The 20,932-nt window shown below is 36.6% G+C and overlaps 1 protein-coding gene across 4 annotated transcripts in view; it reads left to right on the top strand.

Moving 5' to 3' along the window:
* The first annotated feature begins 2,886 nt into the window (after window positions 1-2,886).
* The window catches only part of phyhiplb (phytanoyl-CoA 2-hydroxylase interacting protein-like b), a 33,713-nt gene continuing 15,667 nt past the window's right edge, over window positions 2,887-20,932 (top strand). The window contains exon 1 of one of the 4 annotated variants that reach the window (XM_055176154.2): window positions 2,887-3,073. In XM_055176154.2, the coding sequence (XP_055032129.1) occupies window positions 2,965-3,073 (109 nt within the window). In that variant the 5' untranslated portion in view covers window positions 2,887-2,964. Of the gene's footprint in view, window positions 3,074-17,718; window positions 17,993-20,932 lie in introns of those variants that run through there. The other 3 variants (XM_055176158.2, XM_055176156.2, XM_055176155.2) reach the window with 3 other exon arrangements.

Genomic DNA, 20,932 nt, shown 5'->3' with positions numbered 1-20,932 from the left:
GCGGATTTAAAAGAGGAACTATATTTTATGGCGTAATAGCACTTTTGGGAGTACTTCGACTCGCCTGAAAAGTCCGCTCCCCTTCTCCCTCTCATAATGGGAGAGGGAGGGTCTTACTGCGTCGAGTCGAAGTACTCCCAAAAATTGTATCAACAATTCTTAGTTAAGGTAATAACATATTTTTTATTATTGAAAATGAGTAGACTATTCCTTTAACATTACAACATTATATTGTCGATGATTCTCCATACATACACCTTAAAAGATTAAATTAAAATCTCATTGGTTCTTGTGTGTCTTTTGACTAGTTGTCATGTAAGATTAACAATGCGATCAACATGATCTCACAAAGTTCCGTGGGATAGTCACAGAATTTTGTGCTCATTTTTCCGTGGCATTCTCACGGATCTCCGCATTTTTCCGTGGCCCTGCTACGGACTGTCTTTTTCCGTGGCGTTCTCGCGGATTGGTTGCTGGACTGCTTTTTCCTATTTTCAAGCCATTTCCGCTTCGGTTTGGGGTTGGATTTGGTGTTTGCGTTAGTATGTCACTTTAAGTATTGGTTTATACTATTTTTTCTGATTTATTCTTTTATATTTTCTAAACTTTAAACAATTGTTGCCTGGCGTTGGGGTTAGAGTTGGGTTTGGGTAGAGATGTCATTTCATGTAAATCTAACCCTAAACCGAAGCGACAATGGTAAGAAAATAAGACAAAACAGTTGAGTAACCAATCCGTGAGAATGCCACGGAAAAAGACAGTACGTAGCAGGGCCACGGAAAAATGCGGAGATCCGTGAGAATGCCACGGAAAAATTAGCACAAAATTCCATGACTATGCCACGGAAATTCGTGATGCGATACATAAAAAACACTCATGCAATTGCTTAGTTTTCAGTTTTGCTAAATAAGCTTAAAATGTAAGCAAAAATTTATTATTTTCTTCCTCACAAATTTCAAATTCCTTATAAAAAGAAAGAGTAAAATGACTGTATTATAAAATACATAAAATATAAAATGTTCTTTGAAGAGCATTTGTTGTGTATTATTGCTTCCTTTTTGTACCTTTTACTTCACTAAATACCTACAAATAATGTTGCCTCACAAAAACGTGTGTTATTTTTTGTCACATCTATAAAACATGCATGGTTACCTCATCTGAAACCATGAGTTTAGACCCTAGCCCTGGAGATTCACTTTCCTGCAGAGTTTAGCACATCTGAGCAAGCTACTCAATGTCTTCAGAAACATAGACATTTTATACGTAGACGCCTCATACGATGACATAATATTATAATTGGTAAAATAACTAAAATTATTGTTCAATCTTACTTGTTAAAGGTAATCCCATGCGATCTGGTATCAGTACTTTGCCGGTTATTGCACTGTAAGCTGTACAAAATACGGGCATTTGCTCGCTCTCCGTTGACTCCGATTGACTCTAGTACTAGCGTAGAGTGAGGAGACCCAACCAATATGGCAGCAATGCTGGATTATGTTCCAGCACATCATGAGGCGTCTACGTATATAATGTCTATGTTCAGGAATATATATATAGCTAATTTTTCCCTTCATGACAACTGTGAGGGGGGTGAATTTTTTTGGAATTCATCCGTTTAATTATATTAAGCCTTAAAGTTCTGCATAATTAAGGGCGTGGCCACTTGAGTGACGGTTGAACAGCCATTGCTATCACTGGAGTCGACCTGTAAATCGAGAGAAATTCCTGTTTTAAATAATGGTTAATTTCTTGTCTCCCTTGTTATTTTTGCCCTTTTAGTGACTAAATATTCGTACTATCCTCAGATTCCGATTGTAGAAACTATGGCAACACGAGTGGACAAACGCAAAAGTGGTGGTTATACAGCATCTAACATGCAGCCAGCTGTTGTGCCCTGCAGCCAATTCATTATGATGGCATAAAATAATGTGATCAAAATTACAGGTAAAAAACAGTAATTCATTACCTGATCCATGATCATGGTTAATGAATTTCATACGTCTCTGGATGGTGAAAACATATCCAATCATTCCACTCTCCTTCATAACTAAATTAAGCTTCGCCTTTGTTATTGTGTAATAGCGACCACTAGTGGTAAAAATCTACACTTCGTGCCTTTAAAGGGGACATATCATGAAAATGACTGACTTTGCCATGTTTAAGTGCTATGATTTGCTCCCCAGTGCTTGTATCAACCTAGAAAATGTGTAAAAGAACAACCTAGTAACTTAGTTTTGGTAAACCATTCTCTGCAAGCATGTGAAAAAATAGGTCATTGAAATTTGCCTCCTTTTGTGATGTCAGAAGGGGATCTTATTATAATAATAACACCCCTTAATCTGCACTATCCAGCCATGGCACTGCGTGCAGTTTAGTACACACACAGAGAGAGAGAGAGAGAGAGAGAGAGAGAGAGAGAGAGAGAGAGAGAGAGAGCGAGAGCGAGAGAGAGAAAATAATTGGCAGCACAATTGAGTTTCAATTTCAACAAACCACCATTATGGTGATCAGTGTTTGCATTTCATCAGTTTATTTGCATTTATAAGGACACACCCAAAAATGACACATTTGCTAGTGGACCTACAAAGTGGCAATTTTAACATGCTATAATAAATTATCCGTATGGTATTTTGAGCTAAAACTTCACATATGTACTCTGGGGACACCAAATATTTATTTTATGTCTTAAAAAGTGTAAGTGTGAGCATTTACAGTAAATATTTCTATACGGGATATTATAGTTTTTATATAAAACATGAAAGCATCACTGGACTTTGCCCTTGACTGTGGTGTCGCAGGGGAAGATCAGCTCTGGATGGAGCGCGCGTGCATGACGATGTGCTGACGTGGCCATCATCATCATCAGCACCACCACCACATTGTGGAAACCCGTGAGAGAGCATCAGAAGAGCTGAAGATCTGCGGCACTGCAGTCACACTCACTGTCGGAATATTACGCGCTCAATGATGGAGGTTCCACGCGTGGGACACAGTGTCAGCAGCCCCACGAGCCCGTGTGAGGACATGATGAAAAATCTCAGTCTGGATGCCATTCAGCTTTGTGAGAGAGAAGGTAAAAGAGATTGAATTCGCTCAGTTATTCCACAGACAGCTGAACGTGCTGGTGTTCAGTCAGTGCCATTACGCATGAAGCTTACCGGTCGACTACCAATTACGCATGCATTTAACAAACGATTCGTGCTTTTTATTTTATTTGCGCGTTAGATCGCTTAGTTCACACTGCTGAAAGGTGCTGGTGTCAATGCATATAGGCTATCTGGTCAAGGAATTGTTATTTCAATACATGCAAAACCCTTTCAGTTGCTTTTGTTTATTTAAAACGACGCTTATGATGATTGTAATCAAATGCATTTATAGATTTTCATTCTCATCATTGTGTTTAAGCTAACATCTAAATGATATTTCAGCGGATGCAAAAGCAAGCCTAGGACGCACGTGCACCGTTTCGTTTCGAAATAAGAGGTTTGGTGACTGAATAACCTGTTTCCTGTCAATCACGTGTATTGTTAAGTCACAGATATTTACACAGTGATGCACATGATCTTAGTCTTTACTCTATCTCCTGTAAGTGAAGGATGATGTTCAGCACCATGGACACGGTCATTGCGCGCGCGCGCATTATACTGAAACAATACCAGGTTGCAGATGCATCCATCTGAAGCTATACAGCTCGTATACAATTCACTCGGTCAGATCGTAATGAAACAGCAAAATGTCGAACAGATTCACACTCAGCATTTGCTGATTCATATGTGAGTGACATTCACTCTGATGTCTAATGCGCGTGCAGTCTAGAAGTGATTTTCTCATCATAAATATTGATAGACATGGTTTAAATGGGTGTATCTCCAGCATTTCTAGGCTTATTTAGTTATTGATTTTCCTAAGCAATCGTAATGAGCTGTTTTAGCCTGTGCTAAGCTAGCAGTTTGTTGAATGTGTGTGTGGAGACTGTAATGCACTTTAATAATTTCTATTAAAGACCATAAATATAAGACCATACCTCATATGTGACCCTGGATCACAAAACCATAATAAGTGTCAATAAAAAAGGGTTACACATCTGAAATCTAAATAAATGAGCTTTCCATTGATGTATGGTTTGTTACAGTATTAATGCAAAAAATGTCTAAGTCCTTGGCAACACATATTACTAATGATAAATTCAATTTTGATTTATGTACTGTAGAAAATTTACAAAATATCCTCATTGAACACGATCTTTACTTAATATCCTAATGATTGTTGGCATAAATAAATAATAATTTTGACCCATACAATTTAAATATTGTTCAATTTAAATATACCCGTGTCACTTATGACTGGTTTTGGGGTCCAGGGTCACTACCTGTATAAGGTAACAAAGCCTTTTAGCACAAATATATTTTCAGTTTTTCCTCCATTAAAAAATGGCACAATATATAAGCTAGTCATCAGTATTACTGAAAGAAGAATCGGTAATAATTTCTGTGGACATCTCAATGCATAAGTGAAGTATAATAGGACATGCTTTGTGTTAGAGCTATGTTTTGTATTCTGTACCAGCACTGTGTAGAGGAACTTCATGTCCCTTCGGGCGTGCTTTCACCAGAAAGAAAGAGCTCCTATCATTGCATACATACTGTACTACCACACTCTTTTCTTATGTAGTTATAGTACAAAACATACACAATTAGATTTGTTCATTTAAATATTTAAATAGTTGTGTTGAAAAAACAACCTTTATTTGGCATATATAATGTTTTTTCTCTCTCTTAATAAGAACATTGAGTGGCAGGACATATTGAGACTTCAGGTCACCACACAGAATCTAATCTGGTTGGTTAATGGATCATGAAACAATAACTTTGCACTGATGACAGTTCAGATCTGGACCAGATGAGATGGCGATAATATGATAAACATGACTGAGTCACCATGGCACAGTCTGTTCAGACCCATCTGTTTGAAAGATTCATCATTTCTTAATTATTCATGAAATGATTCCAACCTTACATGAGTCACCATAAAAACGCACATAAATTGTACAAAAGTTGATCGTTTAAAAAATTGCAACAAACCCATTTTTTTTAAGGTGACAGACATGGGGAAGCCCTCAATATTAAGATAAGTCAACAAATGTGACCCTGGACCTCAAACCCAGTCATAAGTGGCACAGTTATATTTGTAGTAATCAACAATACATTGTATGGGTTAAAATTATAGATTTTTCTTTTGTGCCAAAAATCAGTAAGTTAATAAGATCATATTCCATGAAGATATTTTGTACATTTCCTACGGTAAATATATGAAAAATGTATTTAGCATTTGTAATGTGTTGCTAAGGACTTCATTTGGACAACTTTAAAGGAGATTTTCTCAATATTTAGATTTTTGCACCCTTCCAGATTTTGCAGAATCACTGCAAAAAATGATTTTCAAGAACAAATTTTCGTAGTATTTTTGTCTTGTTTTCAGTAAAGATATCAAAAAAATCTTAAATGAAGATGTTTTTTCCAAAGAAACCAAAAAAAATAAGTCTAGTTTTTGGACCAAGAATATCAAATTTAAGTGATTTTGTGATTTTTTTTTCTTGAATTTAGTGTTTAAGAAAAATGTTCAAGATTTTTTTTTTACCTCATTGGCAGATTTTTTGCTTGTTTTATGCACAAAATCACTTAAATTGGATATTTTTTTTCTACTATAGACTTATTTTCTTTGGTAGTTTTGCTCATCAAGAAAAAGCATCTTAGTTTAAGAATTTTTAGATATTTTTACTGAAAACAAGACAAAAATACTAAGAAAATTTGAAGAGTTTGGTTCCAAAACGCAATAAATCCATTTTGACAAATTTTGGTAAAAACGTGTTTTCTATACCAAGAAAGTGACAAGATGAAAACAACTATTTTCTGTTACAAACTTTCACATAGCATCTTTAGGTTATAAAACATAAAAAATTCAAATCCATAAGTTGATTTTCAAAGATTTATTATAAAAACGGATAATTTTTTCCACAAAATGCAATAAATCCATGACAAGTTTTTATTCAAAATGCTATAAATCTATTGAATCAATAGCCTATATAAATGTGCATTCATCTTTGCCATGTTATATTCATTTAGTTGACTAGTTGTACACACTAATTAAAAATATAAACATTAATGTCATTAATCAAAACACTTACTTTGTCATATTAAGATCACTGTCATTGCGGTTACTTGACGTCCTCGCTTAACGTCTTTCACAGCGATCAGCTGTAAAATGTTTTTGGTCCTGCTCGATTTTCGTTGACTTTGAGTAAAATTATGGAAAGTTTTTCATTAGATCCTCTGGTGTCAATGTTTTAGCATGAGAAGCTTGATGCTGTCGGGAGAACAAGCACCCGTCTCCCGAGTGCCTCTCAGGGAAATTATTAGATGTTGATGGCTTACGTTTCTTTCCCATCACAGAAAACCATCACAGGTTTAGCGATGCAATTAAAGTATTATTTTGTTTTGTTTGTTGATCACGAAGTAAAGTAGATGAGGAAAACTAGGACTCCGTGGACTCAGCGCGTCCGCCATTGTTTGTTTACATTGCGTGACTGGTGGGCTGTAATATCAGAAATGGATTTATTGCGTTCTGTAAAAAAGGAGCAGTGGCGTTTATCGCATTTTGGGAAAAAAGGGAGAAAAGATGACAGAATAACACGGCGGATATTGGATTTTGCGTAAAATTAAGAATTTACTTTTAACTACTGACCTGATATAATACTGATTTTGGCAGTAACTCATTTTTTTCAAAAATGGCGTTTATCGCGTTTTGGAACCAAACTCTTCATTTGTTCTTGAATATTATTTTTTGCGGTGATCTCGGCCAAATATTGTCCAATCCTTACAAACCATACATCAACATAAAGCTTATTTAAGCTTTCAGATGATGAATACATCAATTTCATCAAAAGTCAATTGACCTCTAGTTTTGTCACCCAGGGTCAAAAATATGTACCGTGTCACACCTACATGTAGTTACAGCCTTGCAAATACCAAAAGTTATCTTTTGTTTCCAACCCAAACCTAACCAAACACATTGTGTATTTTCTTTACATAAAGAAAGAGTAAAAAACAACAGAAACCGTGTTCTCAATACTATCTAATAACAATTAGATATTTTAATATTTATTTTAATATATATATTTTCTATTTTGGCATTAGACACTAAACAGATTCAGATCTGTTATATAAAATTAGGTTCAGTATTGTGTTATTAATCAGTAATAAATCATGAGGACACACACATGGGGTTTCATAATAATGTCCCAGGTGTTCATGCAGGGGTATAAATTAATGTATGTCCTTGTTGTGAATGCTTCATGACAATATACGATAAGTGCTGAAATACGATTTAGTATAAATGAAATCAGAACGATATTTCTATCATGTAATCTTTGTGTAACAGAGGATGCACTCAAGGGAAGTTTTTTGCATCTAAAACATTGAATATTCGCAGGACAAACATGCATTTGTAAAAATTGGGCGGGCCGCCCCTGTGCCGTGTAACTGATAGATAAGCATTCAGTAAAGGGGGTGTGTCTGGTGAAGGCCTCAGATGGGTTCCTCTTTTGTGTGAGAAATATACAGCTGTGTGTGTGTGTGTGTGTGTGTGTGTGTGTGTGTGTGTGTGTGTGTGTGTGTGTGTGTGTGTGCGTGTGCGCGCGCATGCATGTGTGTGTGAGCAGCAGACACCATCTGCCAAGACTGCCTGGTAAATGAAAGAAACGATTTAGTACGGCCATCAATTTGCTAATTGTATCCACTGTGCACAGCAAAAAAAACAACAAAACAGACGTGGATCAGACAGAAATAATGGAGTTAATTCATGATTATTAGCCCATTCTGAGCTGAACATGTACATAGTTTAGTACATTAATTTTATGTAAAACTATCATTTCTGTTTAAGTGACAAGAGTAAAGATTTTTTGTTTTTATTTTTTGATAGTCAAGTGTTTTGCAATGAGGTTGTATTTGTACATTTTGAACTTTTTCAGTATTTATTAATCTTTGTTTATGTTAGTGCATTGTGAATTAACCAGGGCTGGAAATAAGGGTACGCGGGGGGACAGAGTCTGTGGAGTGAATTTCAAGGGGGAACAGAATGTCTACAAAACATTAACTAAATGTCTACAAAAGTTGTCTTTTACCTGAGGATAATTAAATGTTAAAAGTTTATGTGACTTTAATACTCATGAAAACATACATCTAAGTTGTCATGTAAAATTATCTGTAAGTCGTTTTAGATAAAAGCGTATGCCAAATGCATAAATGGTAATGTAAATGTAAATCAATTCAAGGTAGACATGCTGACCTGGAACAGCTTAAACCACAGAGAAAGTAAAATATCGATATGAAATGGACACAGACAAAATGATTATATATAAGATTATAGAGCTTTATTTCTGTAACAAGAAATAAAACTTCAACATTACTTCACTAAGTGGAGCTGTCGTCCTCCCCTGCGCTGCTAAGAAGAGTCATGTGATCATGGGTGATGTCCACCTGAATTGAAGTAATTTGCCATCATCGCATTTTCAATGATGCACGATATGTCTTGACATGGGAATATCCGCTGCTTATATTGCGGATGTGAATGCATGTATCCTATTCATATCCGATTTATCTCCAGATATAAATGAGGCCTCAAACCGTTTGGAGAATATCGGAATAATCGGAATCTACACTGAAAAAAATGATTCATTGAATTTAATCCATCTTTCTCAAAGGTAAGTGGTTGCAATCAACCCATTTAAGCTACATTTAAACAAAAAAGATTAGTAAAGTAAAATAAAATATAAAACTTTTGTTTAAATGTGGCTTAAATAAATAGATTGCAACCAATGAATAATTTTGAATAATTTATTTTGATAATAATCAATGAATAATTTTTTTCAATGTATGCGCTTTTCCCTGCTTACAAATTTTTGGGGCACGATGCGAAGTTAGTCACAACATGTATGTAGCCCGTCATGTGTGTGGTTCGTAATTTCAGAATATATGTTCTGCGTGTTGAGTGATATGTGTATCACGTGTCCTGTCAAAATAAGTGCCTGCTGCAGATGCGCCCAAAGGGTTTATGATAAAAGAGACGCTCGCCTTTGCCAGATACTCGCATAATCTCATGCGTAATCAGAGTTTAGCGTTAAGGGAGTGTCTTGCGTGTATTTCGTGAACGTGAGCGTCTCTTTTATCATAAACGATTTTGACGCAACAGGCACTTATTTTGACAAAACACGTGATGCACATGGTTCACGCCACAAACACATATTTTTACACGACGAGCCCCACACATGACACTCCGAACACTTATTTTGAATTTCGCTCCTCGGAAGAGCAGTCACCAGCCGCTACTTATTTTTGGTAATTTTTGTCAGAAACATGTTTTGTTGAATGTTTAAAGGTGTATATCTGCAAAACATTTAGGCTCATATAAATAGGCTCAGAGCCACTGACATGGACTGTGAGTGTCTCTCCACTTCACATTTGTATGTTTTTCTGACACCTCCAGCACAAATATCACAGTAAAAGAAACAGACAGACATGCAGCTTTTCTCAGATCATCACATTTCATCTCTTGGTGTTATATCACTGCCATCTCGCTTTCACAGTTTGTGTTTGTGTTAGATTCTATGTTGCTACTCTCTATTAGGGGACATAATTATAGATATTACAGCAGATCAAACTCATATCATAACCAATGAACAAATCTATTCACTAATATACAAAACCACTGGCCTGACAGTGATGCATTGAATAAATCTGTATCTCAAACACACAGCAGCGGCTGCTATTCTCAATATAAAAACATGAGCTGCAGTCTCGCGTCTGTGATAAAGGCAGGACAGTACTTGCCATTTTGTGTACTGTTTGCAAGATCAACGCTCCTGTTTTTCCCGTGATACTCTGGTATTTTAGCATTCTATACCGCCACCATCCCGTTTAAAAAATTTCGTTTTTCTCCTGTATTTTTAATCTTTCATTAAAATATCCCACTGGCCGTATTTGGTGTTTGCTACATTCACCTCCGGTAAAGCAGGCGGCTAGCCTGGGTTTCCCCATGCTGAAATGTATTCACGCTGCAAGTCTAGCATGGAAACTATGGTCCTTTTTTGCCCCTGAAATAGGGAACCAATCACAGAACGGGGAGGGGGCAGCAAGACGATGACGACGTCTATGCGACACACCGAAGCAGTTTTGTTATTTTTTATAACAGACGCGAAGTTACTTTTCAATGCAGCCTTAGATAGTGTTCGAAGTAGTTTTGAACGCAAGTTTATTTAAAAAAGAGCAACTTTTGGCTTTAAACTATTTCATATCCAAGAAGGATGTTTGGATAAGGCAAGACATGATAACCACAGAGTTTTATAGGACCAACCTGCTAGGCATCGTCGTCGACGAAGTACATTTAACTTATAAATGGTAAGTGGTATTTATTAATATCATATTGTCATTATGCCTGTACTGTGTTTGCCACTAAATTGTCTTGCTTTTCAATACAATATACAGCTACCGGTTTAGTTGCATAGCTTTCACTGCTGTGTGCACACGAACCGATAAAAGTCATTTACGTTTGAATTGATGTCGCTCTACATACGTCATCTGGTATAATTGAAACGATTGACTATGAGCTACCTACAGACGGATTTGATAGACATTCGTAGCACCCAATAAACGGCTCTGGGCATTCGTAAAACACGCCTCAAATACAAGAAAATGAGCATATGGTTCCCAGACTACGTCTCATTTTCTATGACACTGATCTGGTGTTAGCCAGGCTAGCAGGCGGCAGTATATCTGTAACATATTACTCAAACGACACCCGCCAATAAAACAAGAAGAAGAAGAAGAAGTAGCGTAAGAAGAAAAGGTTCCCGAAGAAGTGTGAAGGATGACAAGCTGAGCGCAAACTACAACCGCCACCCGCACTCAGCACACATGTCCGCCCACACCTCGCATACATTTTTTATAACTTTGTGTTTTGTGAAACACTGCTGTTTGTGCTTTTCTGCTTAACTCAGACGGTGTTCGGGAAATTTCCTTTATTTTCAAATCCCAATGTTGACAACTATGCTATTATCAAATCAAGACCTTCTGCAAAGACATCAAGCCATTTTGTCAATATTTCTAACAAGACTGGATCGGCAGGTGAACTCGTAAATTCATAATTAAATACAAGTGTAGGTGAAATAACAGGGGCCTCATTTATAAAGCGTGCATATGCACAGATTTCATCATAAAGTGTGCAAAAATCTACAGCAAAGTCCATATTTAAAAAAACTGTCTTTGACGTAGAAAAGTGCTTAGCACCACGTCAGGATCTGAGCAGACGTACGCACTTTTGCTTGTCTGTTTGCTGCATGTTTTGGAAATATAAGCCATTATTGCTGTTCGAAAAGGGTTTAAACATTGACAAGCACTCTTTTATATGTCTATGACATTAATTAGCCAAGGCGGAGATCTGACACTGGTCAGCTGCGCACAAGTTCAAGATCATTTGCAATTCATAGATTTCACTTCCGAAAGAAAGGGATACGCACATTTTCTACGTGTACGTTCGGTTTTAAAATCTCACGGATGCATATTTGATAAATTATCGTAATCTTAAACGTAGGTTTCTACGCAGTATTTTATAAATGAGGCACAAAGTACAAAAAAACATTGGGTTGTAACTTAACTTATGCTGGGTTGTTTGAACACAAAATACTAAGTTGTTTTAACCCAGTGCTGCATCAAATAGAAACATTTTCTAAGTTAATTTAACCTAATGGTGGAGTTCGTCCTTCTTTGACCCAACACTGGGTTGAAAATAACCCTGCATTTTTTTATGTAACTGCATATAAAGTAACATTATAAAGCATATGAAGTATCACTCTGTAGAAACTAATACCAGGTGTAACCTTGAACATAAACATGATCACGGCCAGGTCAACAGTACATTTAAAACGGTTTTATGTTTCTCGATATACATGCCGGCCTGACCAAGACTAAAATATCCCTGTGAAGACGATTTTTGTGCTGATCAGTGTTCAGATGTCTGGAGAGAGATGTCTGTTAGCATTTACATTCTTCTCAATGACACATCCCTCTCCATCCTCTCCATTCAAAGCTTTCATTGTTTCTGAACCAAAATGAATTTGGTAATTTCTCAAGCTTCAAAAGCTTCACAAAACGACTCCATGCAACTCGAAGTGTCCGAATTTGGTCAAAAAGAGTCTGCTGTAAAGACACACTGTGAGAATACTTGAATGTTCATGTATGTGTGCATACAGTGTGCTTCTCAACAGAGCAGTTTGACCGCTGTGAAGGCCATATGCTCCTAATGCTGTCATCCTCTTCACTGTAGATCTGCCAGAGCCTACAATATCTCAATCCCTGCTAACAACACAGGCTTGTTTCCCATCAAGTCATGTCAGATTATTTAGTGGGAAGATGTTTATGAGTTTTGAGATATTTTGTGACACATTTGACATTTTCGAAACGTCATAGCCTATCAGCCAGCCCATCATGGCAACACAGTCTTAATCAATGCTTTAAGTTATAGGCCGGCCCAAACGGAATCTGGATTTCCGCAGAATTATGTGGATTTAATGCCTGTAAATGACAAGCACTCATATTCCAGGCATGTTTGTGAGCCGTCATTGACAAGCAGTACATACAGCGGGGAAAATAAGTATTTGACATATCAGCATTTTTATCAGTAAGGGGATTTGTAAGTGGGCTATAGAAACAAAATTTCCACCAGATGTAGCCATCAAGCCAAATATTTTATTCATACAAAGAAATCAGAACATTTAAATATACAAGTTGAGTCATAATAAATAAAGTGATATGACACGGGGAATAAGTATTGAACACACTTTATTTTAAACTTTGTAGAAAAGCCTTTGTTGGTGATTACAGCTTCTAGACGCCTCTTGTATGGAGAGACCAGTTGTCTGCATTGCTCAGGAGTGATTCTGGCCCATTCTTCTACACAAATTGTCTTTAAATCTTGAAGGTTCCTTGGGCCTCTTTTAGGAACTTTGATCTTCAGTTCTCTCCATAGATTTTCTATGGGATTTAGGTCAGGTGATTGACTGACCACTTCATTGTTTCCTTGGCTTTGTGTTTGAGATCATTGTCTTGCTGAAAAGCAGCCTCAACCATGATGCTTCCAGCTCCAAACGTAACTGTTGGTATGGAGTTCTTGGGGTGGTGGGCAGTGCCATTTCTTTTCCAAACATGGTGTAGAATGACTGCCAAAAAGTTCAATTTCGCTTTCATCTGACCATACTATAGTCTCCCAATAATCCACAGGCTTTGTATGAATGCTCTTTCGCAAACATTAACTGAGCCTCAACATGCTTTTTGTTTGTCAATGACTCTTGCCTGGTGAGCGTGTATGGATGCCATGGCGGTTCAGTGCACTGTTTATAGTTTCTTTGAAACAACAGTACCTGCTCATGCAAGGTCTTCCTGAAGTTCTGCCCGAGTGGTTCTTGGCTCTTGGAAAACTCTCCTGATTATTCTTTGGACTCCTTGGACAGGGATCTTACGTTGAGCACCTGATCGCGGCCGGTTTATGGTGAAGTGATGCTCTTTCCGTTTCCGGATAATGGCCCCCACAGTGTTCACAGGAACATATAACATCATCATCAAAATGCTTTTCAACAAGAAGATTACAAAGATCTTGAGAGAATTCTTGGCTTTTACCCATCATGAAGTCTTTCCTGTGTGTCTCTTGGGTAATGAGAAGCCTTTATAGGCCATAAATTAGGACTAAAGCAGCTGATATCAATTAGTACTGATGGGGGCAGGGTTTCTCTCTCAATACTGACAGATTTCAGGTGATCTCCTGGCTTTGATATGCTATTTTGCACCTTGTTCTCTTCATGTGTTCAATATTCCCTGTGTCATTTCACTCCATTCACTATGACTCAACTTGTATACTTAAATGTTCTGATTTCTTTGTATGAATTCAATATTTGGCTTGATGGCTACATCTGGTGGAAATTTTGTCTCAATAGCCCACTTAGAAATCCCCTTACTGATAAAAATGCTGATGTGTCAAAACGTATTTTCCCCGCTATAAACCTTGTGCAAGCGGTTTGCTGTGACAATTTTTAATGATGGAAAGCATGAACCATTTGAATTTTTTAAGATGAATAAATCTTACCGGAGTTAAGGAGATCTCACTTGACACTTGTCATCTATGTGATGCGAAGGTCAGCACTTAGCGATTGATCATTTCAAATCCGTTTGCAAGACGAATGCTCCTGTTACGTTTATTATAAAGTTATATTTACATTGCCTTGTAAGACATGATGCAGGAATGCAGGAAAAACATGATGGAGGTGTTCTTCACCTCGCTTACTAATACAGAGCTTAATATCAAATCTGTCAAATCATACATGTCAAAAAAAAAACTTAGCTATGTATGCTGTGTTAGACATAGTGCACTTGTGTATTGCGGTTCTTGTGTTTCTCTAATTGCTTCTATTGTAACCTCATTTGTAAGTCACACTGGACAAAAGCATCTGATAAATGACTAAATGTTAATCTATAAATATCCTGAAACACGGACCAGTGTGATTATATTACAGTTCTGATCAATGGCCTTACAGCAGACGTACAGTAACTACAAAAGCATTGGATAATTTATTGGCTTCATTAAACATCAGATAGATGTATCATTAAACGCTCCTCATCAGCTCAATCATGATTTATGTTTGTTTTGAATGCACAATGTGTGAGATATTCAATCAGGATGATTTATTTCTCCCAGATCAATACTAATAATATTCAGGAGATCTTACAGCTCTCTATCATTCAGTGATTGAGTAAATCACCATTGCTTTAGATATTCAGATACTGAGCAGCGTTCGGATGATGTGGCTAAACTCAAAGGTAGACCGACCAAATTTTTTGTGAAATTAAGGTTTCTGCTTCTCAGAGGAACAGCATTTATTCAAATATCTACAGTATAATACAGTAGATTATATTATCTTCAAGCTCAAAGCATGTGTAATATTATTCAATTATAAAAATATATTGGGTTAAATAAAAGCATAGTGATGTCCATTTGTCTGTGTAAACCTGAAACTATGATGCTGGGTCTCTGACAGGTTTTCAGGGTGTTGCTGACATGATCTTGGTGCTCTTTGGTCAGTCTGAAGATCAGAATTGTTAGAAAGAAAGCTGTGAGACTCTCAGCCTTTCTTCTGATTCAACACATTAAAGAGTGAAATGCTGGTCTATTTATAGTCTTGGGAACAAGAACTGATGCATCTTTAATGTGCTGCCTCAGAACCAAGAGTGGTTCAGTAACACGCTCACCCTGGAGATATTAAACCCATCATCTTCACCTGCAGGGAAAATCAAGGAGGAGAGGTCATATAAACATACACAGCTACTGAGTTGTGAGGAAGATCTTTTTGTGATTTATTATTGTGATATTTGTTATTTTTATTATTATAGTCTGCAGTAAATACAGACTTTAGTTATTATTATGATATTACATGTCAGTCAGAAAAATAAAGAGAAATAGCTTTGTAAAATCATGCATTTACAGATGAAACGGTACGAATATTTTACATCACAGTTATAGTGACCAAAATCCCCACGGTTAGTAAATATTATCATGGATTTCTAGAAATGTAAAAAAGGACTAGTGCAATTTATAGCTTAAATCGTTCTCCGCCAGCATTTTTTTAAAAAAAGTTGCCAGCCAGCGCCAGCATTTTATATGATTTTCACAAATCACAGTGTAATGCCTTCCAGAAGTATATAAACATAAAATATATCAATTGAAACAACAGACCCTCTGCTTTCAAACAAAAAGTTTTATCCTTTCTTTATTTGTTCTCTTTTCATCACCTCTCCTCTTTTATAAGTTGGGTAAGAACGCCACCTGGTGGATAATAGCGGAAATATGGATTGGCGTAAAAACTCGTCATTGGCAGGAAAGCATTTCTTTCTTAATTTACGAGATAACTCGTCAGTGGTGGGGAAATAGTTAAATTGGTTGATGCGGGACAAGGGTTTTTGAGCCATGACAATGGCACGCTTAAAGTAATAAAAAAATTATGCAGTAATACTAACCGTTAGATATTTTTTATTTAACCAGTAATCGTTACATCTTTACATGCAACTAGTTGTTCAGGTTATCCATAGCTATGTAATTCATTAATGCACCTTGTCTGTTTTTTATATTTTACATTCGTTGATAGATTTGCTTTATCAAACGGCACCTATTATGCAAAATCCACTTTTAAAAGGTGTTTGGATATAAATGTGTGATGGCAGTGTGTAAACACAACCACCCTAGAATGAAAAATATCCACCCTTTTCCTTTTAAATCCCCACTAAACCAAAGCCATCTTATTGGACATGCTGTTTTTATTCTCTTGTTAATGTGACATCACACTGATAAAGCCCCACACACCTCCACTGACTGACAGTCCTGCATTACAATAGTTTCTACACTCAGGGAGTTGTACGCTGTCCGTCATATCTCAATAATGATATACTATTCAAACTGTATTCACAGGAATCAGATCTTTTTAAACTGAAAGCACTCACTGTCTATTTTTGGAGTGAGATGAAGTAGCTCATTTGCATTTAAAGGTACAGACATAAAAACCATGTGGGTTATCTTTTTTATATATATTTTAGGTGCTTTTATACCTTTATTTGGATAGAATAGTAGTAGAGAGTTGATAGGAAAGTGTTGGGTGGAGATAGGGGAGCGGCAAAGAACCACAGAGATGGGAATCGAACTTGGGTCATCATGAGTGCATTGGCGCTACATGTCGGGCACACTAACCACGGGGCTATCTGACATCTGAACCATTTTGGCAACACATGACATGTATATTACATTGTGTAAAAATGGACAAAATAGGTGCGCTTTAAGTCCCATATAGGAACATAATAGCATTTTAAGATAAAACTGACTGGAAGTCATATATGTCCAGGATGAGTGTAAGTCAACGTTAATGCTTTTAATGAACTTTTCTTTTAACTGCTTTCCATATATAAGTCACATTTCAGTGAACTCATACAAGTGGAAATTCATGCAAGAGTATCTCACGAAGGGCTTTAATTCCTGCATCGTGTTTCCCGTTTATTATTCATTAGGATTGAAACAAAGCATTGCCTCTGTTTCTCATGCTTCAGAGCTGCTGAGGGTGTTTTTCAGATCAATGAGGGTGTTGTAGGGCCTGTGGAGTGACCCAACAGAGAATGCTCAGCATAAAGATAACCATTGTCTGTCCTCTCATACATTCACTCTCTTTATTGTTGTCTGGTCATGTGAGGAAACCAATGGATGGCATCGTTGTGTGTAGAGTCCCATATACATTGAGAAGCTATCTTTAAACGACATAGGCACATATAACCTCTGAACTGTTAAGCATATACTGTATATATACTGTACCAAACTATACTAATATGCTTTAAATGCTTCTAACACCATTAAGGAGTACAGCAATGATGTCACCTCTCATAAGTATAACAAACATTGCAGACAACTTGGGTGGGCAGAATTTTAAAAAGGGACCAAATTGTCCCCCTTTTCTAATGACAGCTGTGTTTTGGATTTAGTGACCAGAACATCTTAGTTTGTTTTCTCTCTCTCTCTTTGCTCTGTAATGTCAGTCCAGCGCTGACCTGAGTCCACAGCGGTGGCAGATGACATCATCTGTGCTCCTCCTATAGGAGAATGCTAAGCTTCCTGAGCAAAAGCAAAAGCTCCTCTGAGCCAATAGCGTGTGGCTGGTGCCCATGGTGCACACCGGACGGGTCAGTATGTTCAGTCTGGACAGACGATCATGTCTCGTACCCTGAGATACACTAAGTCATTCTGATCCTGTGTCAAGAGACCGTGAGAAGACGATGTTTGTCCGGCTGGTACAGTAGGTGCTGTTGTTTTTCATATTGGCTGTGATCTGCAGCTTTTGCATCATCAGCTCTTTTGCATGGTGTTGTTAAGCAAATATTAGCTGTTTGTGAATGTAAGAGACTCTGGAAAAAATATCAGACAGTAAACATATCCAAACATTCTTAGTAAGATAAAAAATAAGACTTAAATCAGAAATAATACTTAGAAATCAGAAATGTGTACGATGTTAAGCCTTTACAAAGAATCTTGAATAGTTTTTTTTCTTAACTTATTGGCAATATTTTGTTTGTTTTATTAAAAAAATCCAACAAAATTTCTGTGAGGTTTATGCTAAATCTTTATGCAAGATAAAATATTTTTTTCAATTTTACATTTGCTTTTCAAGTCAAAATAGTTTTGCTTTTTGCCTTATTTCGTTGCAGTGTTGTATCTGATAAATATTAATGTAGAAATGGATTGATAGTGTTTTTGATGCTAATGGATTGATATTACACTTCAGTGCTTCACAGACATCAGCAGTCCTCATAAGAAATGTTTCACAAGTGGATTTATAGACATCTTTCCAACCAGTGATCACTCGTGGAGATTTTTAAAACCCATGCACTTATCCAGCTTCCCCATCACCACATTTAAATGTCCTTACAAGGAGAACAGACTAAATTAGACTGCATGCTTTTGCATTGTGTCCGTACAGTAGCTGATGTTACGCATTCGTTTTGTTTTCTTGTTCAAACACTGCGTTGCATTGTTTAAACACAATTTCAATGCGCAATACTGACATAAACAGGGAACTCTTTAACTTAATCTTTCCTTTTTGAGTACTTAAGTACTCATTTCAGTTAAGTAGCTTGTAACTGCAGATATTTTATACTTAGTGCTTGCTCAGTTTACTTAAGATGAGTTGGGAATTTACTCAATCTATTTGTGTTAGGACAACATCACTGGTTTTTGTTGATTTACTGAAACTATGCAGAGGATTGAGTTCCCAGCATGCAGCTGCATTTCAAGGGTCAAGTAAAGTAAACTTGCAAGTATTTAATGTTCATTCGACTTGAAGATGTAGACGAGTTAGTGTTTTTGAGTTTTGTGGAGGTTACTATCATCAAGAAGAGTTTTGCGTGTGGCTAGATTGTCAGATGGGTGGAGTAATAACAATGTCAGTGTTGATACCAGTTTCATCTTACTTGCTCATCCTGTTTGTCACATGTATTCATTATTGGCATATTAATATGTGTTATTGTTAATTAACATAATACAGCAAAAGGACATTTATTAAGATCGTTTAAAATGGAGTTGTGACCTAAACAGGCCACAACCTGTGTGGGAAATTAAAGGAACAGTATGTAAGAAATGTATATAAATTAATAATAAAACGGCCCTGATATGTCACCAGACACAAATACTTATATCACTGACAACAGTGGTCTGGCCAGGATATTGTCATTTAAAAAGTGAAGTTGCAACTGATGTTTATGTTGTCATGTTGTGTATTGGCCACCAGTTGTGTGATTGCAGTACCAGTTTTAGCCACAAGTTTTGTGATTGCAATATCAGTTTTGGCCACAATCTTACATACTGTCCCTTTAACATAATTTCTTTAAGTTTACTTATTTTATCGTTGTGCAGACTAAGACCTAATCTGAAGGGCTACTTTTTTTACTTGTTGATTATATTTTATTTTACTTGTTGGTATGTTTTATCAAGCTAATATAAAAATATGTAATAAATAAATAAATATTAAAATTGAGGCTATTAGTAGAATGTGCTTTGGGGGGCATATCACAGACTTCGTGCGGGCAACCTGCTGGGCACCATGTTGGAGACCACTGCTGTAGACTGTGCAGAGATCAGCTGATACTAAAGATATTACAGACAGTATTTTATATGTTCTTGTACACACATCAGACATTTGGTCCACTTAGAAAGATCTGATGTAATTATTGTGATTTGTCCATTAAGCCTGAGATTATTTACTTCAAATGGACTGTCAAATCTAAAACATGCAGTTTGGCATTTTGAGCCTCTTAGTGTAATTTCAGTCTTTGCATGAAATCTCTCTGAATCACTGATGGGTTTGCTGTGTGCTTTTAAGGACCTCTACATAACAGATCTCATAACCAGGTGACATCTGTAATGGTAGAATTAGTGACAGACAGTACAATAAAATAGCTTTAGAAATATACAAGCTGCACAAAGCACTGTGTTGACAGATTATTGAGTAAGTCTCCGTCCCGCTAGTGTTTTAAAAAAATGTTGCCAGTTAGCGCCAGCATTTTTTTATGATTTTCACAAAAGTTGAATGCCTTCCACAAAAATGTATTTTATAAATATATAAACATACAATATATCAAAAGAAAGAAAAGACCCTCTGCTTTCAAACAACAACAACAACAAAAAACGTTTCATCCTATCTTAATTTGTTCTCGTTTGAATCTCGTGATCAGATTTAAAATGAAGATCAAAACATACACAGAGTTTTTACTGTTTTTAGATCAGTGGATGCTTCTGTGTTTTATAAGTTGGGCAAGAGTGACACCTAGTGAATAATAGCGAAAATATGGATTGCCATAAAAACACGTCACTCGACAGGGAAGCGTTTTCTTTTAATTGACGAGATAACTCGTTAATGGCGGAGAAAGTGTTAATAATCGCTTACATTTGCCCAAAAATATAAATGAGTATCTTTTGACTAGTATATATAAAACTTTACTTTATGACTAATAAAAGGCACATATTATGCAAAATCCTGAAAATAAGTGGACATAAATTGGCAGTGTGTGAACACAACAACCCTAAAATGTAAAAAATCCACCCAACTCCTTCTTTTTAACCCCAGTCTCACTAGCTCATTAGGCAATTTTGATTCTCTTGTTAATGTGATGTCACACAAACAAAGCCACACCCACGGCTACTGACTGACTGGTTAATTTTACTCAAAAGCTTTTCTTAATGTGTTTGTTAGCACATTGTAGGTTAATGCAATTAAATATACTATTGTCTCAGACTGTATTCCTAGGAA

The sequence above is a fragment of the Misgurnus anguillicaudatus genome, chromosome 4, assembly GCF_027580225.2.
Source record: "Misgurnus anguillicaudatus chromosome 4, ASM2758022v2, whole genome shotgun sequence".
Classification (NCBI taxonomy): domain Eukaryota; kingdom Metazoa; phylum Chordata; class Actinopteri; order Cypriniformes; family Cobitidae; genus Misgurnus; species Misgurnus anguillicaudatus.
This window is presented reverse-complemented; position numbering and strand designations above follow the sequence as displayed.